Below are 16,583 nucleotides of genomic sequence, written 5' to 3'. Positions count from 1 at the left end.
ATTGACATTTTTGAATCGGGGCAAATGTGGAGTGAAGAAAAACGTTTGCAACACATCCATTCCAGGTGGCTAATTTCTGTCCTTTTGAATTATTCTTGTAAAAAACGTTTTTTTTATTGTAAAGCTGTAAGGGACTTGGCCTAGTCATCATTGCACCATTTGGCAGGGCACCAGACGTACTTTTTTTACTAGGAGCACAGTGGCCCCCAACTGAAAATTTTAGGGGCGCAACCAGAAAATTTAGGGGCACACACGGTAAAACAACATGCTAACCAAATATTCACATGTCTACTAATTTAGACTGTATTAGTAATAAATACTTTAATTATAGATTCAGAAAGTACAATGTGCTGTTTCAGATTAGTGTCATATCCACTGATCTATATAAATGACTGGTTTGCACATGACGTCACACTTGTGAAGCCACCGCGCCGCCATGTTGGTATACCCAAACGTTCTATTTAATCAATGGACGTTATCAGATTTTAATGATAAAACATCACTTTACTCATCTTCGTTTTTATATCTGAAGTTACCCTGTACATTATTACAACACAAACGTCCAAAGCATGTAAATAGTTATTTACTGAAAGTTGTACATTTTGCATTTTAAACAGTTATTATACATTCATCTTTATTACAGTATCAGATCAGCAGACAGACCGCAGCATATTTAGTATTAATGACAATAAACGTGCTCATTCTGAAATCTAAATAAATAATCATGCTTTGTACAGTATGTGCATGCAATAATTTGCTAGTTTTGTAATTATGTTATCTTAACTTACAAGTTACCTAAACTTATTTAGAGATATAACGCTGACCGTCACAGTGTAGCTGAATGTCAAAAAAAACTTTATTTATACCCGTGTCATTAGCAAATGCAGCAGACACACTCACCTTAACGGTTTTTTATAAATCCATTATCCTGCCCGATTAAAACATAAACATTGCAAATAACACCAGAATTAACAAATAATTAACGTACACATATCCTAAAAATTAACCTTGTGTAACTGATACGCTGTAAATTTTGATCATGATTTTGAATGGAAGTCAATGACGCTCTCTGCCGGTTGGGTATACCAAGATGGCGGCTCGAACTCTGCGCTGGCTTCACCTCACGCAGTTACGTCAAGCGTTCTATGCGCAATCCAGTCTTTTATATAGATCAGTGGTCATATCACAAAAAAAAGGTCAAATTTGCTGGTCGCACATGTGCGACCGGATGTAAAATTCAGTGGCACACTCTCAAATTTAGGTGGCAAAATGCCACCATTTGATAGCAGTCTGGAGCCCTGTTTGGCATCATTTCTGATTTCCTTAAATCTCCTTAAACAGAGGTGAACCTTAAGTTTGCAAGACCACAATAGACAAACAATGGAAAATGATCTAGGTTCAAATAAAACACAATTATCAATGTAAAACATATCCTGTAATACACACAGGTTGCTTTATTTCATGAGCCTGTTCTAATCCTATCTTCATTCCCACTTGTAGAGTGCTCTGACAGATAAAACTGACACGCTTGATGAGGACACAGTCAAGCTTTAAAAGGTAAACTGAGAAGTTAACAAAACTTCCATACATGCATATCTATGCCAATATATTTTAAACATGGATAGCCAAATGTTCATTCATTATTGGTTAATTGGTATATTCTGTTTCCTTTTCACAGACCGTGTGATACAGCAGTCTTCAATTACTACGGTGTCTGAATTGCAAGAAGAAATGACCCTCCACTTAAACATGTGACATCTAAACTGTTTTGTGTTTTAGTTCAGCTTTTTATAGGTTTATCTTAAGTTGGTTAAAGGCAGAGTGCACTATTTTTGAAAGCCAATGTTAACATTTGAAATTACCCAAACAAACATGCCTCTACCCCAATAGAATCTGGACCTTCTTTTGATAGAGCCACCACACACATACGCAACCCCGGCAAGGATGTCAGTTAGTAGACACGCCCCTTACTGCTGGTTGGCTACAAAGTGTGTTTTGGTAGTCGGCCCAATTTCCTTTTCCAAAGCGTTTTTCAAACATTGTGCACTCCGTCTTTAAATTGCACTTAAACATTTTTTTTTCATTAACTTTTTATGCAGAGAATTACATTATGATTATTATATAATCATTGCTTATGAATATTTAGTGATTGCATATTCATAGTGTACTTTTCATTAATACATTTAATGTTAATGTTGTACAATTTGATAGAAGTAGCTCTGTAATTGCATTTCTCTGATATTTGTTTTATATTGTTTCTCTTTGGTCAAGAGATTATGTATGTCTCTGTGCTTGATTAATTTACTTTAGGTATTTTTGTAATGTACACAACACAATATGAAGTATATTAAATTGTTCTGTATTCAAAATCTGTGTATGTGTCTTAATATTTAATGATTTTAATATAACATTTTAAATATTAAAAACAGCTTTATAATAAAATAGAAGTGTAATGCTAATACATTTCTATTAATGTAATGCTAGTATATTTCTAATATGCTGAAGTACTATTAAAGTGTTCTTAAAGCACAGTTAAATTAAGCTTTAAATGTATTCTAACTGTATTTTTAAGTGTATGAGAAGTGCATTTCAAATGAATTTTAAAGAAGTACACTTAAATTGCACTAAATATATTTGAAGTTGTTCCAATTTAACACAATTTCAATATATTAAATATAATGCAAATAGATTAAAATTGACTTTAAATATATCTTGAAATGCATTTAATATATTTGAAGTGGGTTCAATATAATACATTTAATATGCATTTAGTATAGTAGCTTTTAAATATATTAAGTATGTCCCAAAAAATACTATTTAAATATATTTCTTTTTCACCTGGGATGCCATTTTGCTAATTCTTGATTTTGCGTTTGTGGGTTTACGTTTGATTGTTCAACACATTTTTTTTCTCCACATATTTTACATAATAGCAGCACCTTTCTTTCCACTTCCTAGCTGGTCACATTTGATCATTTAGGTGCCGTTCACATTTCGCGTCTTTTGCACGTGCATGTACGTTATTGTAAATGGGACATTTCACAAGACTTTTTAAAGATTTTAAATAAATCTTTGGTGTCCCCATATGTAAAGTTCTAGCTTAGCCCTTAACTGGCACCCTCCCTTGAGCGGGACAACTGACTTTACTTCAATATTTTGCATAGATACAAATTTATATCACGACAAACTATGTAACATTGGAAAGGTCTAAGCCTCAATAATACGTATTTCAACAGTGTTTTATAAAATAAATTAGGTAGGATGAGTAATTATTTCGTTTATAAAGAGAGTGTGCCTCAAAATATTTATATCCTGGGAAATGTCACTGTTCAGCCAGCGGGACGCATACGTTTACTTCAGTGTTTTGCATGTGAATACTTATCCAATCAAGAAAAACTATACATTGTTCGAAAGCTTTTGAGAGTGTAGTTTTCATTTAACATTTTGGTAAAGGAATGACATGGTGGTCTCTAAAATGTCACACAGCCACAGTTGGACCCAATTTGTTTTTACATATGTATAGCACTAATACCCTGTCCTAAACCTAAACAATCTTGGCAAACTATATATTTTTGGAAATGTCAAAGAGTTTAGTTTTCATATTTTATCACCATTTTGGGAGAATTATGATGTAGTGAGAGAGTCAGTTTCTTAAAGGTCACAGGCCCACAGGTTGGCATTTTTTTTTTTTTTTACATATTTATAACACTAAAACCCACTCTAAACGTAAAAAATCATGACAAGCTATATATCACTGGAAAGCTCTCAGAATGTAGTTTTCTTATTTTAAGGTAATCTGATGATAGAAATAATGTAGTAACAGTTTTTTTTTGTTACATGATCTCCCTCCCATAGGAATGCATATTAATTCAAATGTTTTCATAACATTATATCTTATTATAAATCTTTAATGTTGACAAACTATGTATCATTTGAAAGCTCTAAGAATGTAGTTTTCACATTTTTAAACCTTTTTACATTAGTAGTAATGTAGTGACAGTAATGTATTAATTTGTAACAAGAGTATGCAGCAAACTGTTGACACCTAGTGGCTGTTGTTGGTATAACCACTAAAAGTGTGACACAAACCAAATCTTTTGTGATTTTAACTTGAAATTTGGATCACAACTACTTGAGACTTGGTTTCATGTTAACATTATTACTTTTGTGAAACATTTAAATTTTTTATAATTTTATTTATAAAATTAATGTTATCGCATAATATTTATTTATTAAAATAAATTTAAACCGCTATAAAAATATTTTATATTTTCACATCTACAGTAGACACTTATGTGAAAACAAAAACAAGACCGAGATAAGTCTTCTAGACCAAATAAATGCGAGAGCTCACTGATCTCTGCACTAAATGGCAGTGCCGTGGTTGCGTAGTGCAGATTAATAATAATAATACATTTTATTTAAACACTTTCATGTCACCCAGAGACACTGTACAGTAAGATAAAGGGGCGTTAATATCCCCTTCTGACATCACAAGGGAAGTCACATTTCAATTACCCTTTTTACCAGTAACAAAAAGTTACTGGTCTGTTCTTTTTCAAATTTGGTTTTTCAAAGAACCAACCAATCAGCTTCACTCTTTACATATAAACATTGTATAGTGTAGACATTGAATTGTTTCGTATAAACTTGATGGCTCATGGTTGCTTAGCAATGGTAGACGCTACTGGAGCGCAAGTGCCCGAGTGCTTTAGAAAGGGTTTACTGTGCGGTTTTAGATGGGAAATATGAACCGCCCCTTATTGCCTTTACACTGTAAACAAAAATAAAAAAGTTTAATTAATGTAAAAAAACTACATTAATTGGTAACACTTTAAAAACACATTATTTTCCACATACCGTACATTTTTGTAGCTCCAGATTTCTGGCTCTCCCTGAAATGCGCGGATTTTGTACAAAACTGTTCCTGATTGGCCAGCTAATCTCTATACGTTGTGATTGGTGTGAATACCTCTGACATCAGCTGGAAATGTGATGCTCCTTACCATGTTTGAAAGATTCGGTGACAATGCAATGCTAACAGGAGTTAACTTGCAGGCTCCAAACGGGAAGAATTATAATAATGTCGGTCTTGTCACCAATCCCATGAAGTAAACTGTTGCCTACAATCCGTGTGTTGTTTGTAGTCCAAAAAAACAGATTTACATTGGAGACTATAACTCGTGTCATCTATAAACTTTGGGGTATGTACCTTTTGCATATCGCTAACATCGTCCTACTACACAAACCAAAGGAAATGTAAAATCATGAATCAGATAATTGGTGCTCTTTAAGTTGGATCAAGCTGGTCTGGAAGGGTTATCAAATGGTCTACTGGATGGTCTTCTTGATGTGGTTTTGACCCTGGTGGGCCATCTTGGACAACCTGACCACTATGGACCAGCAACAAACCATCATCTCTCTTATTTACCAGAAATGTCCACATTGTGCTTTAGCTCTATCATGCCTTGTGTACCATGAGATGTAGGTGACTCCTTCACATTTAGAAACCCAGTAGATGAGGTTATAAGGATGTGAAATTGTGACCTAAAACATTCATATAGCTTATTCATTATCGTTTTATGATCAAATAACATTTAAGAACCCCTACACTACACTGCTGTGGGTTATATGATGTATCATGCCATAGTATATTAAAGTATTTTTGTACTGTATAGTCTTCCTTTCCTCTCTTTCCATGAGAGGATGACTTTGCGTATAATCTACCTTGATGAGACGTTTAATTTATTTAAATTATCTCATATAATGCCTTCTTTATTTAATCAGGCACACTTCTTTTCTCCAACAGAGCAAAGTGATGGATGAGGTGAGTGGGTGAACACCCTCTTCATTTCATTCCCTCTTTGTCTTTAGCTCTATTTCTCATCTCTTTAAAAGGAGGGAGATATCCAGGGGATTCGATCCCTGCTCACTAATTACCATGCAAGAGGTTTGAGGTGGGCAATTAGTGTAGGCCTTTTGTTAGGTGCTTGTTAAAATGTATTTGTTGAAGTTCTAGGTTAGTTTGTGAGTGAAAGTTATCCTGTATTATTAAATAGACATGTTGTATTACAATGAATGCCTAAGAACCCTTTTTTTGTGGGTTTTATAGTCCATGTTAGCTTTAAGGTCATTTAAAAAAATTAAATAGACCAAAAACATTAATGACTCATCATGCACTCACTCTCATTTTGTCCAAACAATAGCCACCTAACTCGGATTAGCATATTTTGTTAAGGTTTTTTTAAAGGTGCAATGTGGGACTTTTAGAAGGATCTCTTGTAAGAAATGCAATAAACTTTGTTACAAAATGAACTGTATTGTTTTTATTAGTGTTGTAGTCAAGACCACCTAAACCGAGACCAAGTCATGACCAAGACAGGCCGAGACCGAGACAAGACCAAGACTTTAATGGGTCGAGACCAAGTAAAGACCAAGAACGAGACAGGCCGAGACCAAGTCAAGACCAAGACCAGTGCAAGTCACTGCATTAAAACACTTATGATAAAATGTGGAATATGCATATGATTAGACACTTCTTGTCTGTGTGCGTGCATGTGTGTGTGTGTGTGCCATCAGAGAAGTTGATAAAATAATCAAAGGCATTGCAGATATGTGGGAATTTATCTTTGTCTATAAGCAAATAAAAGTGAACAAACACTAAAGAGCTGAAATCAACTTAACCATTTATTCTGAACTGTCTTTCCATGGCTTGCCATCCACTTAACACAATGCAGTTGTTTTTAGTAATAAAATTAGAATAATTGTCATTGGGAGAAACTTAAACAATGCTTAAACAATGCCAACATCATATGCCAAACCTGAATAAACTGCATAAAATTAATGATAAAAAATAAATTTGTGATGTGCCATCAGTTGTGGTCTTGACCGGACTTGAAATAAAATTCAGAGTCCTCTTTGTCTGAATCCAAGACGAGACCAAGTAAAAATTTGGTCGATTCCAAGACGAGACCAAGACCTTTAAAAAGTGGTCTTGAGACCGAGACCGGTCTCGAGAACTACAACACTAGTTTTTATCCTCTTAGAATGAGCAGTTTTTATCTACATACACTGCGGGTCCCTTTCATGGAAGTCACCATTTCGCACCATGCCGTGTTTCTACAGTAGCCCTAAACAGACAAACTGTTCTATAGAGTACGTTTTGTCACTACGTAGTCTCAGACGATGAGGTGTTTGTCCTGTGGTGGCTACCATAGGTTCACTATAGGTGTGTTCGAGTTCATCAGGCGCTATGCAGACCGATCAGCGAGGTTTGCCGCTCGCAGACAAGGGAGGAGCTGAAGACGGAGCCGTCAAGCCGGACACCTGCTGATTGCCATAGTGACGTGTGTGCCGTGATTCTTTCTTTTTTTAATCGCGAATGAAGTGAATTAGATGGTGAATTTGATCCCTCTGCGCAGCGCCGCATGAAGTCGAACACACCTTATGCCTTTCAAAAAGGAGGGGTGAGCTGTGGACTGAGCCATTGGTTGCAATTCACAGTCTCACCGCTAGATGCTAATAGTCCCACATTGTATCTTTAAACAAAAGGTCATTGCACGACTTTACCACCAATCTTTATGAACTATCACAGCAGTAGCTGCTAGATAGTAAACATAACTTTTCACCTCAAAAGGCAACGACACTTAAAAGATGAACACTTGTATGTTTAATGTCTTTCAAGCAAAATAATACTCAGACTGGAGTTTTTCTGTGTATGGTGGTGGTGGTGGTGGTGGTGTTGTTGTGTGTGTGTGTGTACAGTCTTATAGAAGAGTATTTGTCTCGAGTATGAATAATGGGATGTTGTGGAAAAAGCTACCATCATCCAGTTTAAAAATATACTACTATACCATTATTCATTCTCTTTCACCCGTTTCACATACTCAATATATACAGTATACTCAATTTCTACTGAATAAAGTGTTTGTTATTGTGCTAGTTGCTAGCCTGGGAGCCATCTTAGTCATTGTCCGTTAGCAGTAATTCAGCATCTATTTTGGTGTTTGTTGCACCCAGCAGTCCGTTACTTGATACATTGAAATGTACCATACTTGTACGTCTTTATGAAAAATGAAATAAATATATATTATATATGTATGTAAAAGTAATTTTATTGCTGTGAGTCACACCAAACAAAGTGTGTTGTGTTCTACTCAATATACAAGCTTGTGGTTAACAAACTAGTCTGTGCAAATTTTGTTTACAAGTGTGGCACCCAGGCTAGCTCTTAGTATTGCATAATGATACTACTTAAAGCTATCACTTTAAACTACATTATGAAACAGATAGTCTATATTATTTCAAGTTTTCCTACAGGAAGGCCTCGCATTTCCAACAAAAAGCACTTTCTTTTCTTGACCTGCCCTTGGCTACAGCATGGCTCTAGGGCAGTGGGTCAAGGTTTAATATGGCACTCACATGTATCTCTACCCATGACAACCAACACTTAAAGGATAGGAGTTCTACAATAAAGTCATCAAAGGGGTCATGAAGACGAAAGGTCATATTTCTGATTCTTTGTGGTATGATCTCTGATCAGAGTTCAGATTGGCAGATAGAGTCTCTAGCTCAGTTCCCCTCTCAGCACTTTCGTCCTCTTGCTCCTCTTCATCTCTGCTGATGAAGGCCAATTCATTCTCATAACAAAAGTTGGCAGCTGACTCTAGCGACTTGTTCTCCTCCATGTCTTTGGCGCTGCAGTGTGGCGTTGAGGGCACCTGGTACGTCTTATGAAAGTGCGAGTAGTCCACCTTATATTGGCTCCGTTCCTCAAAAACCACTGGCTCGAAGCGATGGCCCCATAAGATCTCACTGGCAAGGTAAGAGCTTCGCACCTGAGCTGTCATTGCGGTCGCTTCAACCATACCTTCTAGTATCACCACGATCTCGAAATCAGATGTTTCCAGTTCCTGCTTGCTGATTCCATACAATGGACTGTCCTCATTTATCTCATGGAGGATAGTTAAGGGAGCAACTAAGAAGATGCGATCGAGACCTAGGTCATAACCCACGTTTATATCGATCTGATCGAACGGGATGTACTCTCCCTCCTCCGTAATTCGAGGCTTGATAAGTTGTGCCCGCACGTGAGCCTCCACGATGTGACTTTTCCTCAAGTTTCCGACCCGCCACATCAGGCATAGCTTCCCATCACGCATAGCGATGACGGCGTTGTGTGAAAACAGTATCGTCTCTGCACGTTTCTTAGGCCGTGCCATTTTGGCCATGATGGCACCGATCATAAACGCATCAATGATGCAGCCCACTATGGACTGGAAGACGACAGTGAACACGGCTAGCGGACACTCTTCGGTCACGCAGCGGAATCCATAGCCGATCGTGGTTTGTGTCTCGATGGAGAACAGGAATGCTGCCACAAAGCTGTTGACCTGCATGACGCATGGTATAAAGTCATCTCCAGCAGGTCGGTCTAGGTCACCGTGGACATAAGCAATGAGCCAGAAGATGAAACCAAACCCAAGCCAGGACATGACAAACGCAAGGGAGAAAAGAAGAAACATCCAGCGCCACCGACTGTCCACACAGGTGGTAAAAATGTCAGCGAGGTAGCGCTGGGATTGCTCGTCCATATGGGCGAAACTAATGTTGCACTGGCCCGTCTTGTTGACGAACCGGCATCGCGGCTTTCGCCGCGTCTGGATTTTGCCATTGCCAAAGCCATTTCCGAGGGCGGGCATGTTGCCGTGGCGAAACACGTCCTCCTCTGACGATGACACAATGTTGTAACGGTGGGGCCTGCCCACGCTCATGCCAGTCTGCCCGGCCAGAACCAATCAGTAAGTGGGAAAGAGGACCAAAGTAGCTCTGGATTGATCTGTGTTCAGGATGCCTGAAGAGAAAGCAAAAGGTAAGATCAGTCATGTGGTCTTACAATGGGGATTTTAACCTTTACAGAGGTAAACAGACACACACACACACACACACACACACACACACACACACACACACACACACACACACACAAACACACACTCATAGCCAACACAGAGAAGCCAGATATAAAAAGCTAAATCAATGTTTGACTGTAATATTGCATGATACACAATATGGGAAGCATTATGGTAGAAATTTCATAAAATGTTCATGATAAAATATATTCAGCATCTCCACTATACCAACAATAAACATTTGTTGAAATTGGAATCCTGGAATCCCAAAATAAATCACAGTCACACATATATATAAAAAACGTATTCAATCTAAATGCATCCAGTGTGTTACTCTACTATGCAAGTGTGCAACAGTGCGACTCTGTGAAAGTGAGAAATGTACTTCTGCAGATCTGTTTTCAGACTGTGTGTGGCTTTTTTTGAAGCAGATGCATCTAATTAAAGTAATTTCACACTTTTCCTGCGAAGCTCTGCACCTTTTCACAGTGAAGTGCGAAGAGCAAAGCCTGAGAGGAACCAGTCATTAGTGTTATCACTATCGTCACCGTCATTAGATTTCCTCACTGTTGGTGTTTTTGACAGAGCGCTCTGAACCAGTAGCTGCTGGTGGGGTCCAGATTTAGGCGTCTAGCCACTGCCTGAGTCAAGTGATCTGTCTTTCTAATAATAGACGCCTAAGTGAGACTGCTGCACACACACTTGAATCTGTGCTCCAAGACATACTGTACTGACAGAGAACCATCAAAACACATGCGGGCACTCAGACACACACACACACACACACACACCGAGACTGGGGAGTGTCAGGTGCTGCTATTTTGGTGAGTGTGAATAACTAGGAAGCCTGTGATTGGATCAGAGTGATAATGAGAAAAACATAATTTCTTTCTTGTGCACCCACAACCACGGACACACAGTTCTTCACAGTTTGCCGCATTGTTCTTACAATTCTCAAAAATGAAAGAATCACATGAATAACAAGATGGGTATAGAGGTTTCCATGGAAACCTGTCTGGTAAAAGTTGTGTGTGTGCGTTCGTGTGCGCGTGTGTGTTTGAAGGGTGACTGTTGGCTTTGTGTAGTGGTATTTTAGTCATCATCATCCAGGTGGCCAATCACTCAAATAAAATTGAGAGGCGAGAGATGAGGACTTTTAACTTTCTCAGTAGTCACCATTGAGAATTCAAAGTAGATTTACGATTGTGGGGGAAGTAGTTTGCTGGGCATCTTCACTACTTCCTGATGTGATGCCAGATAATTCCATTCTAAATGTCAACCCGTCTTTAGTGATGTGATACTATGGTGAATAAATATGAACTACACTTTTGATAGCTGAAGATTAAAACTAATAATGTTCTGTGAATTGCTCATTTTAGATTGAGTAGATGTTTAAGTGCCACTTCAGTTCTTTGTAGCTTTGCAGTTTAGCACAGATGGGATGTTTAATTTGTTTTTTAATCACACACACACACACACACACATTGAAATTGTCATTGAACTTATATGGTAAACCAGAGGGCCGTTTTATTGCTTAGATGTTGGTTTTTCATAGCTCGAGAGATTTGATCTGATGTGTTTAATTTAAGTATAAACTTAGTCTCAAATGGTTAGGAAAATGTAAAAAATAAATGAGATAAATTGTTCAAATGTATTACGACGATGGAGCTGTAAAATGAATGCAGAATGTATAGGTAAAATAATCTGTATTTGGTAAGTTTAATGAGAACCCTTTGACTTTAAAATCTTCAATAGATAACCCTGTTTGTGAAATCCAGGCTGGGATCTAATGATGAGATTTGGAGAAGACTTTAAAGGAAAACACCACAGTTTTTTTTAACATTTTACTATGTTCTTACCTCAACTAGATGAATTAATACACACCTAACTTTTTTCAGTGCGTGCACTTTTAATATTTGTACAGCGCTTTTTGAATGTGTTAGCATTTAGCCTAGCCCCGTTTTCCCTGTTTAAAGGTCCCGTTCTTTCTGTGTTTTTGAAGCTTTGATTGTGTTTACAGTGCACAATATAACATGTGTTCATGTTTCACGCGTAAAAAAAACGTGGTATTTTTCACACAATTTACTTATCTGTATTGCGCTGTTTCACTGACCTTAAAACGGGCTGATGTCTTTCTTGTTCTATGAAGTCCCTCCTTCAGAAATACGTAACAAGTTCTTATTGTATAGTTTGTTCAGTGTGTTGTGAATCGATAGCAGCTTAGCTTGACGTTAGCCTAGCTGACGACTGACGTATTCATGTGGCCGTAGTTTAGTAAAAAAAAAAAACTCTTCCACTGACGTCATTAAAGCAGAAAAACGAGAGCTGTAGTCAGGGCCGGCGTCAAGGGGGGGCATTCGCGGGCAGTGCCCCCCCAAACAGGTTGTTGTGCCCCCCTACAAAGTTTTTTATTAATTTAATATATATCAAGAATAATTAAAATAAATTAAACATTGAATGTTTCATGACTTGTAATGTAATCAAATGCGGAAAATATAGTTGATATATGTTTTCTTTAATTAAAATAGACCAGTTTCTCTGATTGGATGTATTGCCGCGTATCACCTGTCTTATGTCTTTAGAATATTTGTGACTTGATACTAGCAACGTGTTTTTTCGCGGCATTTTATGGATTGTGTAAAATATGGATATTAGAACATTTAGAACGAACCAGCACCCCCTGTTTCATCTGACTTCATGCAATCACAGACTGGCTCAAACTCAGAGATTAGAAGTCGAGGTGGAATTTACAAATCTACAGGACACTGTTTTAAGGAAGTTTAATGTTCGTACACGCCGTCTTCAGCTATTTTAAAGGTAAGTTAGCGTTGATTTAAATTACGTAAGCTTATTTGTGAAGTGTGCTATAGATCGTTAACAGCATTACGACGTGATTATGGTAAAGCGGCTTTTTTAAAGCTGGGACGCGGTGTGCGCTGCGCCATGAAACCCATTAATTTCAATGGCTTGCGCCGCACGAGGGTGGTTTGTTGTTGCGTCGAGCAAAGCGCGAGCGCAGCGGAGCTCAGCTTGTGCTCACGCAACGGTCGAAGTTAAATAATGTTGCGCATAGTTTGTGGTCTTTTGCACTTTATACGGGAAATGAGCTGACATTCTGTACCAGTTGTATGAGAGTGTGCTTGCACTGTATTTGTTGTTTTAATGTCTTGTTTTTGCAAGTTATTGTTGCTATTGCATGCCCCCCCGTTGGAAGCCAAGTGCCCCCCTGTTAGTTATGGTCTGGCGCCAGCTCTGGCTGTAGTCCAAACCGGCCGTTTGCTGTAAGCTTTAAAAGGCGAATTCTGTTAAATAAAATATATCGCCTGGCAGTGAACTTTGAGCTTTATCATTTTACAGGTATAATTTATGCTATTATTGCAACATTACACAAAAACTAGGGTTTAAATAATGAGATAAAAAAGAATGTGACCTTTATAGACTGTTATGTGAGTAGTTACATGAGTAAGTATGGTGGCACAAAATAAAACTTTTGTTTGGAGCCATAGGAATGAATGGGGCTAGGCTAAATGCTAACACATTCAAGAAGCGCTGTACAAAGATTAAAAGTTGAAAAAGATAGGTATGTATTAATTCATCTAAGTTGAGGTAAGAACATAGTAAAATATTGAAAAACCGTGGTGTTTTCCTTTAATATAACCTTACACATTTAAGTCAGTATTAACATCCTATACAACCCAAGCTTTGTTTTGTTTTTCAGATTTCTTCCAGCTATTTTGGGGTTTGGAAGAACATATAATAACCAAATATTTATCTTTGAACATGAAGCAGTGTAATTGTCCACGTTTGACATCCAGGTTTTAGGAGGTTAAAGATATCAAAACTCTAATGGAGACATATGTGAGATTTCTGTGTTTTTCTGTGGAAAAATATCTGAGGACACTTAAGCAAAAGTTTCCATTTGCTCTCCATTTAATCTCATTTATGTTTAGGATATACTATTAAGAAATGTTTTATGGCTAAGTATGCTATTTTAGCGTAAGTGTTTGTACTTAAAAAGTCAATTCTAAAACAAACATTTGTATATGAGGTTTTAAGACTATGGCTATAGAGTTTGGAAAACATGAAATGTGTTCTGATATCCCAAAGTGTTGTGATGCAAGTCTGTTGATCCCTAAGATGAACAGAACCTCCTGTTTCATTCTGCTTGTTTTTTTTAAAGGATCAGAATCAAATGTATCAGCTGTCGTTTGAATCCTTTAACATAATTTACATATTTTAACAGCTCCTGCAGGCTTAAAATGAAAAATATGATGATAAAATGACAGAACATCAAAAATGTGGAACGACTTTACGGTCAAATGCTCCACATTAATCCAAATTATACCCATTAATAAACTTTATAAATGTGTAAACATAAATGCTAAAATAGATCCGTGGCCTTTTTCTGGTCACTTTTAACCAATGACATTGATTTAAATGCATTTAATATGTTTGAAAAACAAGTCCCTGTGTTAAATAATTCATTTTTGATCAGTTCTAATCAGAAAACAGTTCAGTGGGCTGTGCATAGAGCACAACATGTGCAGACATTCAAGCATTCTGGAGACATCTTTCACTGTGTACTTTGACAGCCCCCTCATTGATTTCAGGTCAATCAGTGTAAAGTACAGAATATGCAATGTGGCTGTCCACCACCTGCGTGTGGACAGGCACAACTTATATGCAAGCACATGAAAGGGAATTACAGAATGCAGAGGTTAAAACACTACAGGTTGCAGAAAATATGTGCGTATACTTTCCAGAGATTTAATAGGCACATATAACAGTAAACAAATTGTGCTTACCTTTTCTCTCCCCTGCGTTGACTTGTTCATGCACTTAAATATGAGAGAAAGCAAAGTCTCGAGTTGAACTAAATCATGATTTCATATCAGTTCCTCAAAGGTTCCTCTGAAGGAAAGTCATCCTGTCCAAGACAACAATAAGGATCCTTACTGTCCAGCGAGTTTCTCATCTTTAATGTCACACATGTACAGCAAACATTTATTAAAAGGCTTTTTATCTACGAGATTAGAGTCCTTTGCTAGCAACAAAATGTTTTATTAATGGTCCCTAGTGATGATCCAGTGATGATCCAGTAATCTCCGCCAATGCTGTGGTCATCTCTCTGTGTTTCAGATGTTCAGAGTGTCTCTAATCTCTCACCAACACCTCACCAATGACTCTCTCTCTCTCTCATTGAATGTTCAAAACACTGCTCTCTCTCTCACTCCCTCTCTCACTCACTCACTCTCTCTTTTTTCTCTCACTCACTCACTTGTCTGCTATCTGATCTTTGCTGCAATTTTTCACACCGTCGATTTTGCTTTCTCTGAAGTTGGCATTTGCGAGGACTAGACGGTTACGGATGCTCTTGAAAGCTGCCTGGTGTACCTGCTCGAAAGCTAAATAAATGCCATATTTTTACTGCCCTCTACATTGGCTCTTTTCATTGCAGACAGATATGTTCTCTTTAGTCTGTAAATTCATACAAATTTGAGCAAACATACAGAATGAGGAGAATCCATACAATTCCTATGTACATTGAGTTGATTTCACTTGGACTTAAGAATAACGTTTTTCATATTGTTTGCATGGTTTAGGTTTGGGCGTGTATGTAAGAGAACTTGTTCTCAGATGAATAATCATTTTAAAGAGGCTGGCTCTTTGGTTTTGGGTTGCACACACAGTAAAGATGGTGACAGAATGAGGACATTTGCCTCTACAAATACACAAACCCATGTAAGCCTATAACACCTTTCATCAGTCTTACATGGTCACACTACCCAATTAACTCGACTCCTATTTTTGTGTAAGGGTCTGCTCTTATGGTGGGTCTAACTTGTTATTGCAGACAGATCTTAGACTAAAATAAGCTTGTTAACTTTTTGTGATTGTTTGTGAGCACTCATCATGGTAAACATGGCACATTGATGCATTCAGTGTAACATACACATACTGCGAAGTCAGCTTAGGTTGCAGCAGTGGAACGTCCTGATACTGTTTCATGTATTGCGTTGCTTGCTATTCTGAGATTGAAGGAAAGTCTGTGAAGTTCACAGTAAACAACAGATACAGTTCAGGTGTTGACGTTAACCATGCTTTAGTTTAGAAAAAGAAAAGCCTAAAGGGACAAACTTGCTATATTTTTCAGTAAACTTTGGGCATGTTCATACCCCCATCGATCATCTTCTTTGGAGATGGATGAGAATACTAATGGATAGCTTTCTCCAGGTATTATAGACCTGTTTGGCTCAATTTATTCTGAAGAAAGTTTGTCATTCAGGGTGTCGAGCGTTTGTATGTGATTTTGTTGTAATATTTATCAGAAAATATGTCTGTTGTGTTGGCCCTGAGGCAGAGGAACAGATGTCTGCTGTGGAAATTCAAAGGTCCATATGGAGTATAGTTTAATTATTACTGTAGAGAACTCACACACTCACACATACAGATTCAATTATGTCAGTGTAAAGTAATGGTCGATCAAAGTAAAGTTTTTTTTGCTTTGCGGAGATAATCATATCCCTTTACAAATCTAGAGGAGGTTTGGTTTCACTTTTCGCAAATTATAGTTGAGCCTGGATATTTTGCCCTCCTTTTACCGTAGTGTTTTCATGATAATGACTGTGTTTGTTTTCTTTTTTCTAACTTTATGCCATATGGAGCATGAAA

General features: G+C 37.5%; 1 protein-coding gene and 1 long non-coding RNA gene across 2 annotated transcripts; one reads left to right on the top strand and one right to left on the bottom strand.

The window, feature by feature from the left end:
* LOC135771196 (uncharacterized) lies at nucleotides 1-2,771 on the top strand. Its single transcript, XR_010542863.2, has 3 exons — nucleotides 1-65; nucleotides 1,501-1,557; nucleotides 1,679-2,771. It is a non-coding gene; the product is annotated as an uncharacterized lncRNA (long non-coding RNA).
* A 1,548-nt stretch (nucleotides 2,772-4,319) lies between these two features.
* Nucleotides 4,320-15,114, bottom strand: kcnj12b (potassium inwardly rectifying channel subfamily J member 12b). Its single transcript, XM_065280064.2, has 2 exons — nucleotides 14,717-15,114; nucleotides 4,320-9,853 (listed from the first exon to the last, which is right to left on the bottom strand). Exon 2 carries the CDS (start codon nucleotides 9,771-9,773, stop codon nucleotides 8,505-8,507), a length of 1,269 nt encoding a protein of 422 aa, XP_065136136.1. The 5' UTR covers nucleotides 9,774-9,853; nucleotides 14,717-15,114; the 3' UTR covers nucleotides 4,320-8,504.
* Nucleotides 15,115-16,583: the final 1,469 nt, after the last annotated feature.

The sequence above is a fragment of the Paramisgurnus dabryanus genome, chromosome 3, assembly GCF_030506205.2.
Source record: "Paramisgurnus dabryanus chromosome 3, PD_genome_1.1, whole genome shotgun sequence".
Classification (NCBI taxonomy): domain Eukaryota; kingdom Metazoa; phylum Chordata; class Actinopteri; order Cypriniformes; family Cobitidae; genus Paramisgurnus; species Paramisgurnus dabryanus.
The sequence above is the reverse complement of the archived record's forward strand: the minus strand, read 5'-3'. Positions and strand labels throughout refer to the sequence as shown.

Bases quoted from the DNA above. Each gene is read 5' to 3' on its own strand.
- kcnj12b (XM_065280064.2), bottom strand. From the start codon at position 9,773: ATGAGCGTGGGCAGGCCCCACCGTTACAACATTGTGTCATCGTCAGAG.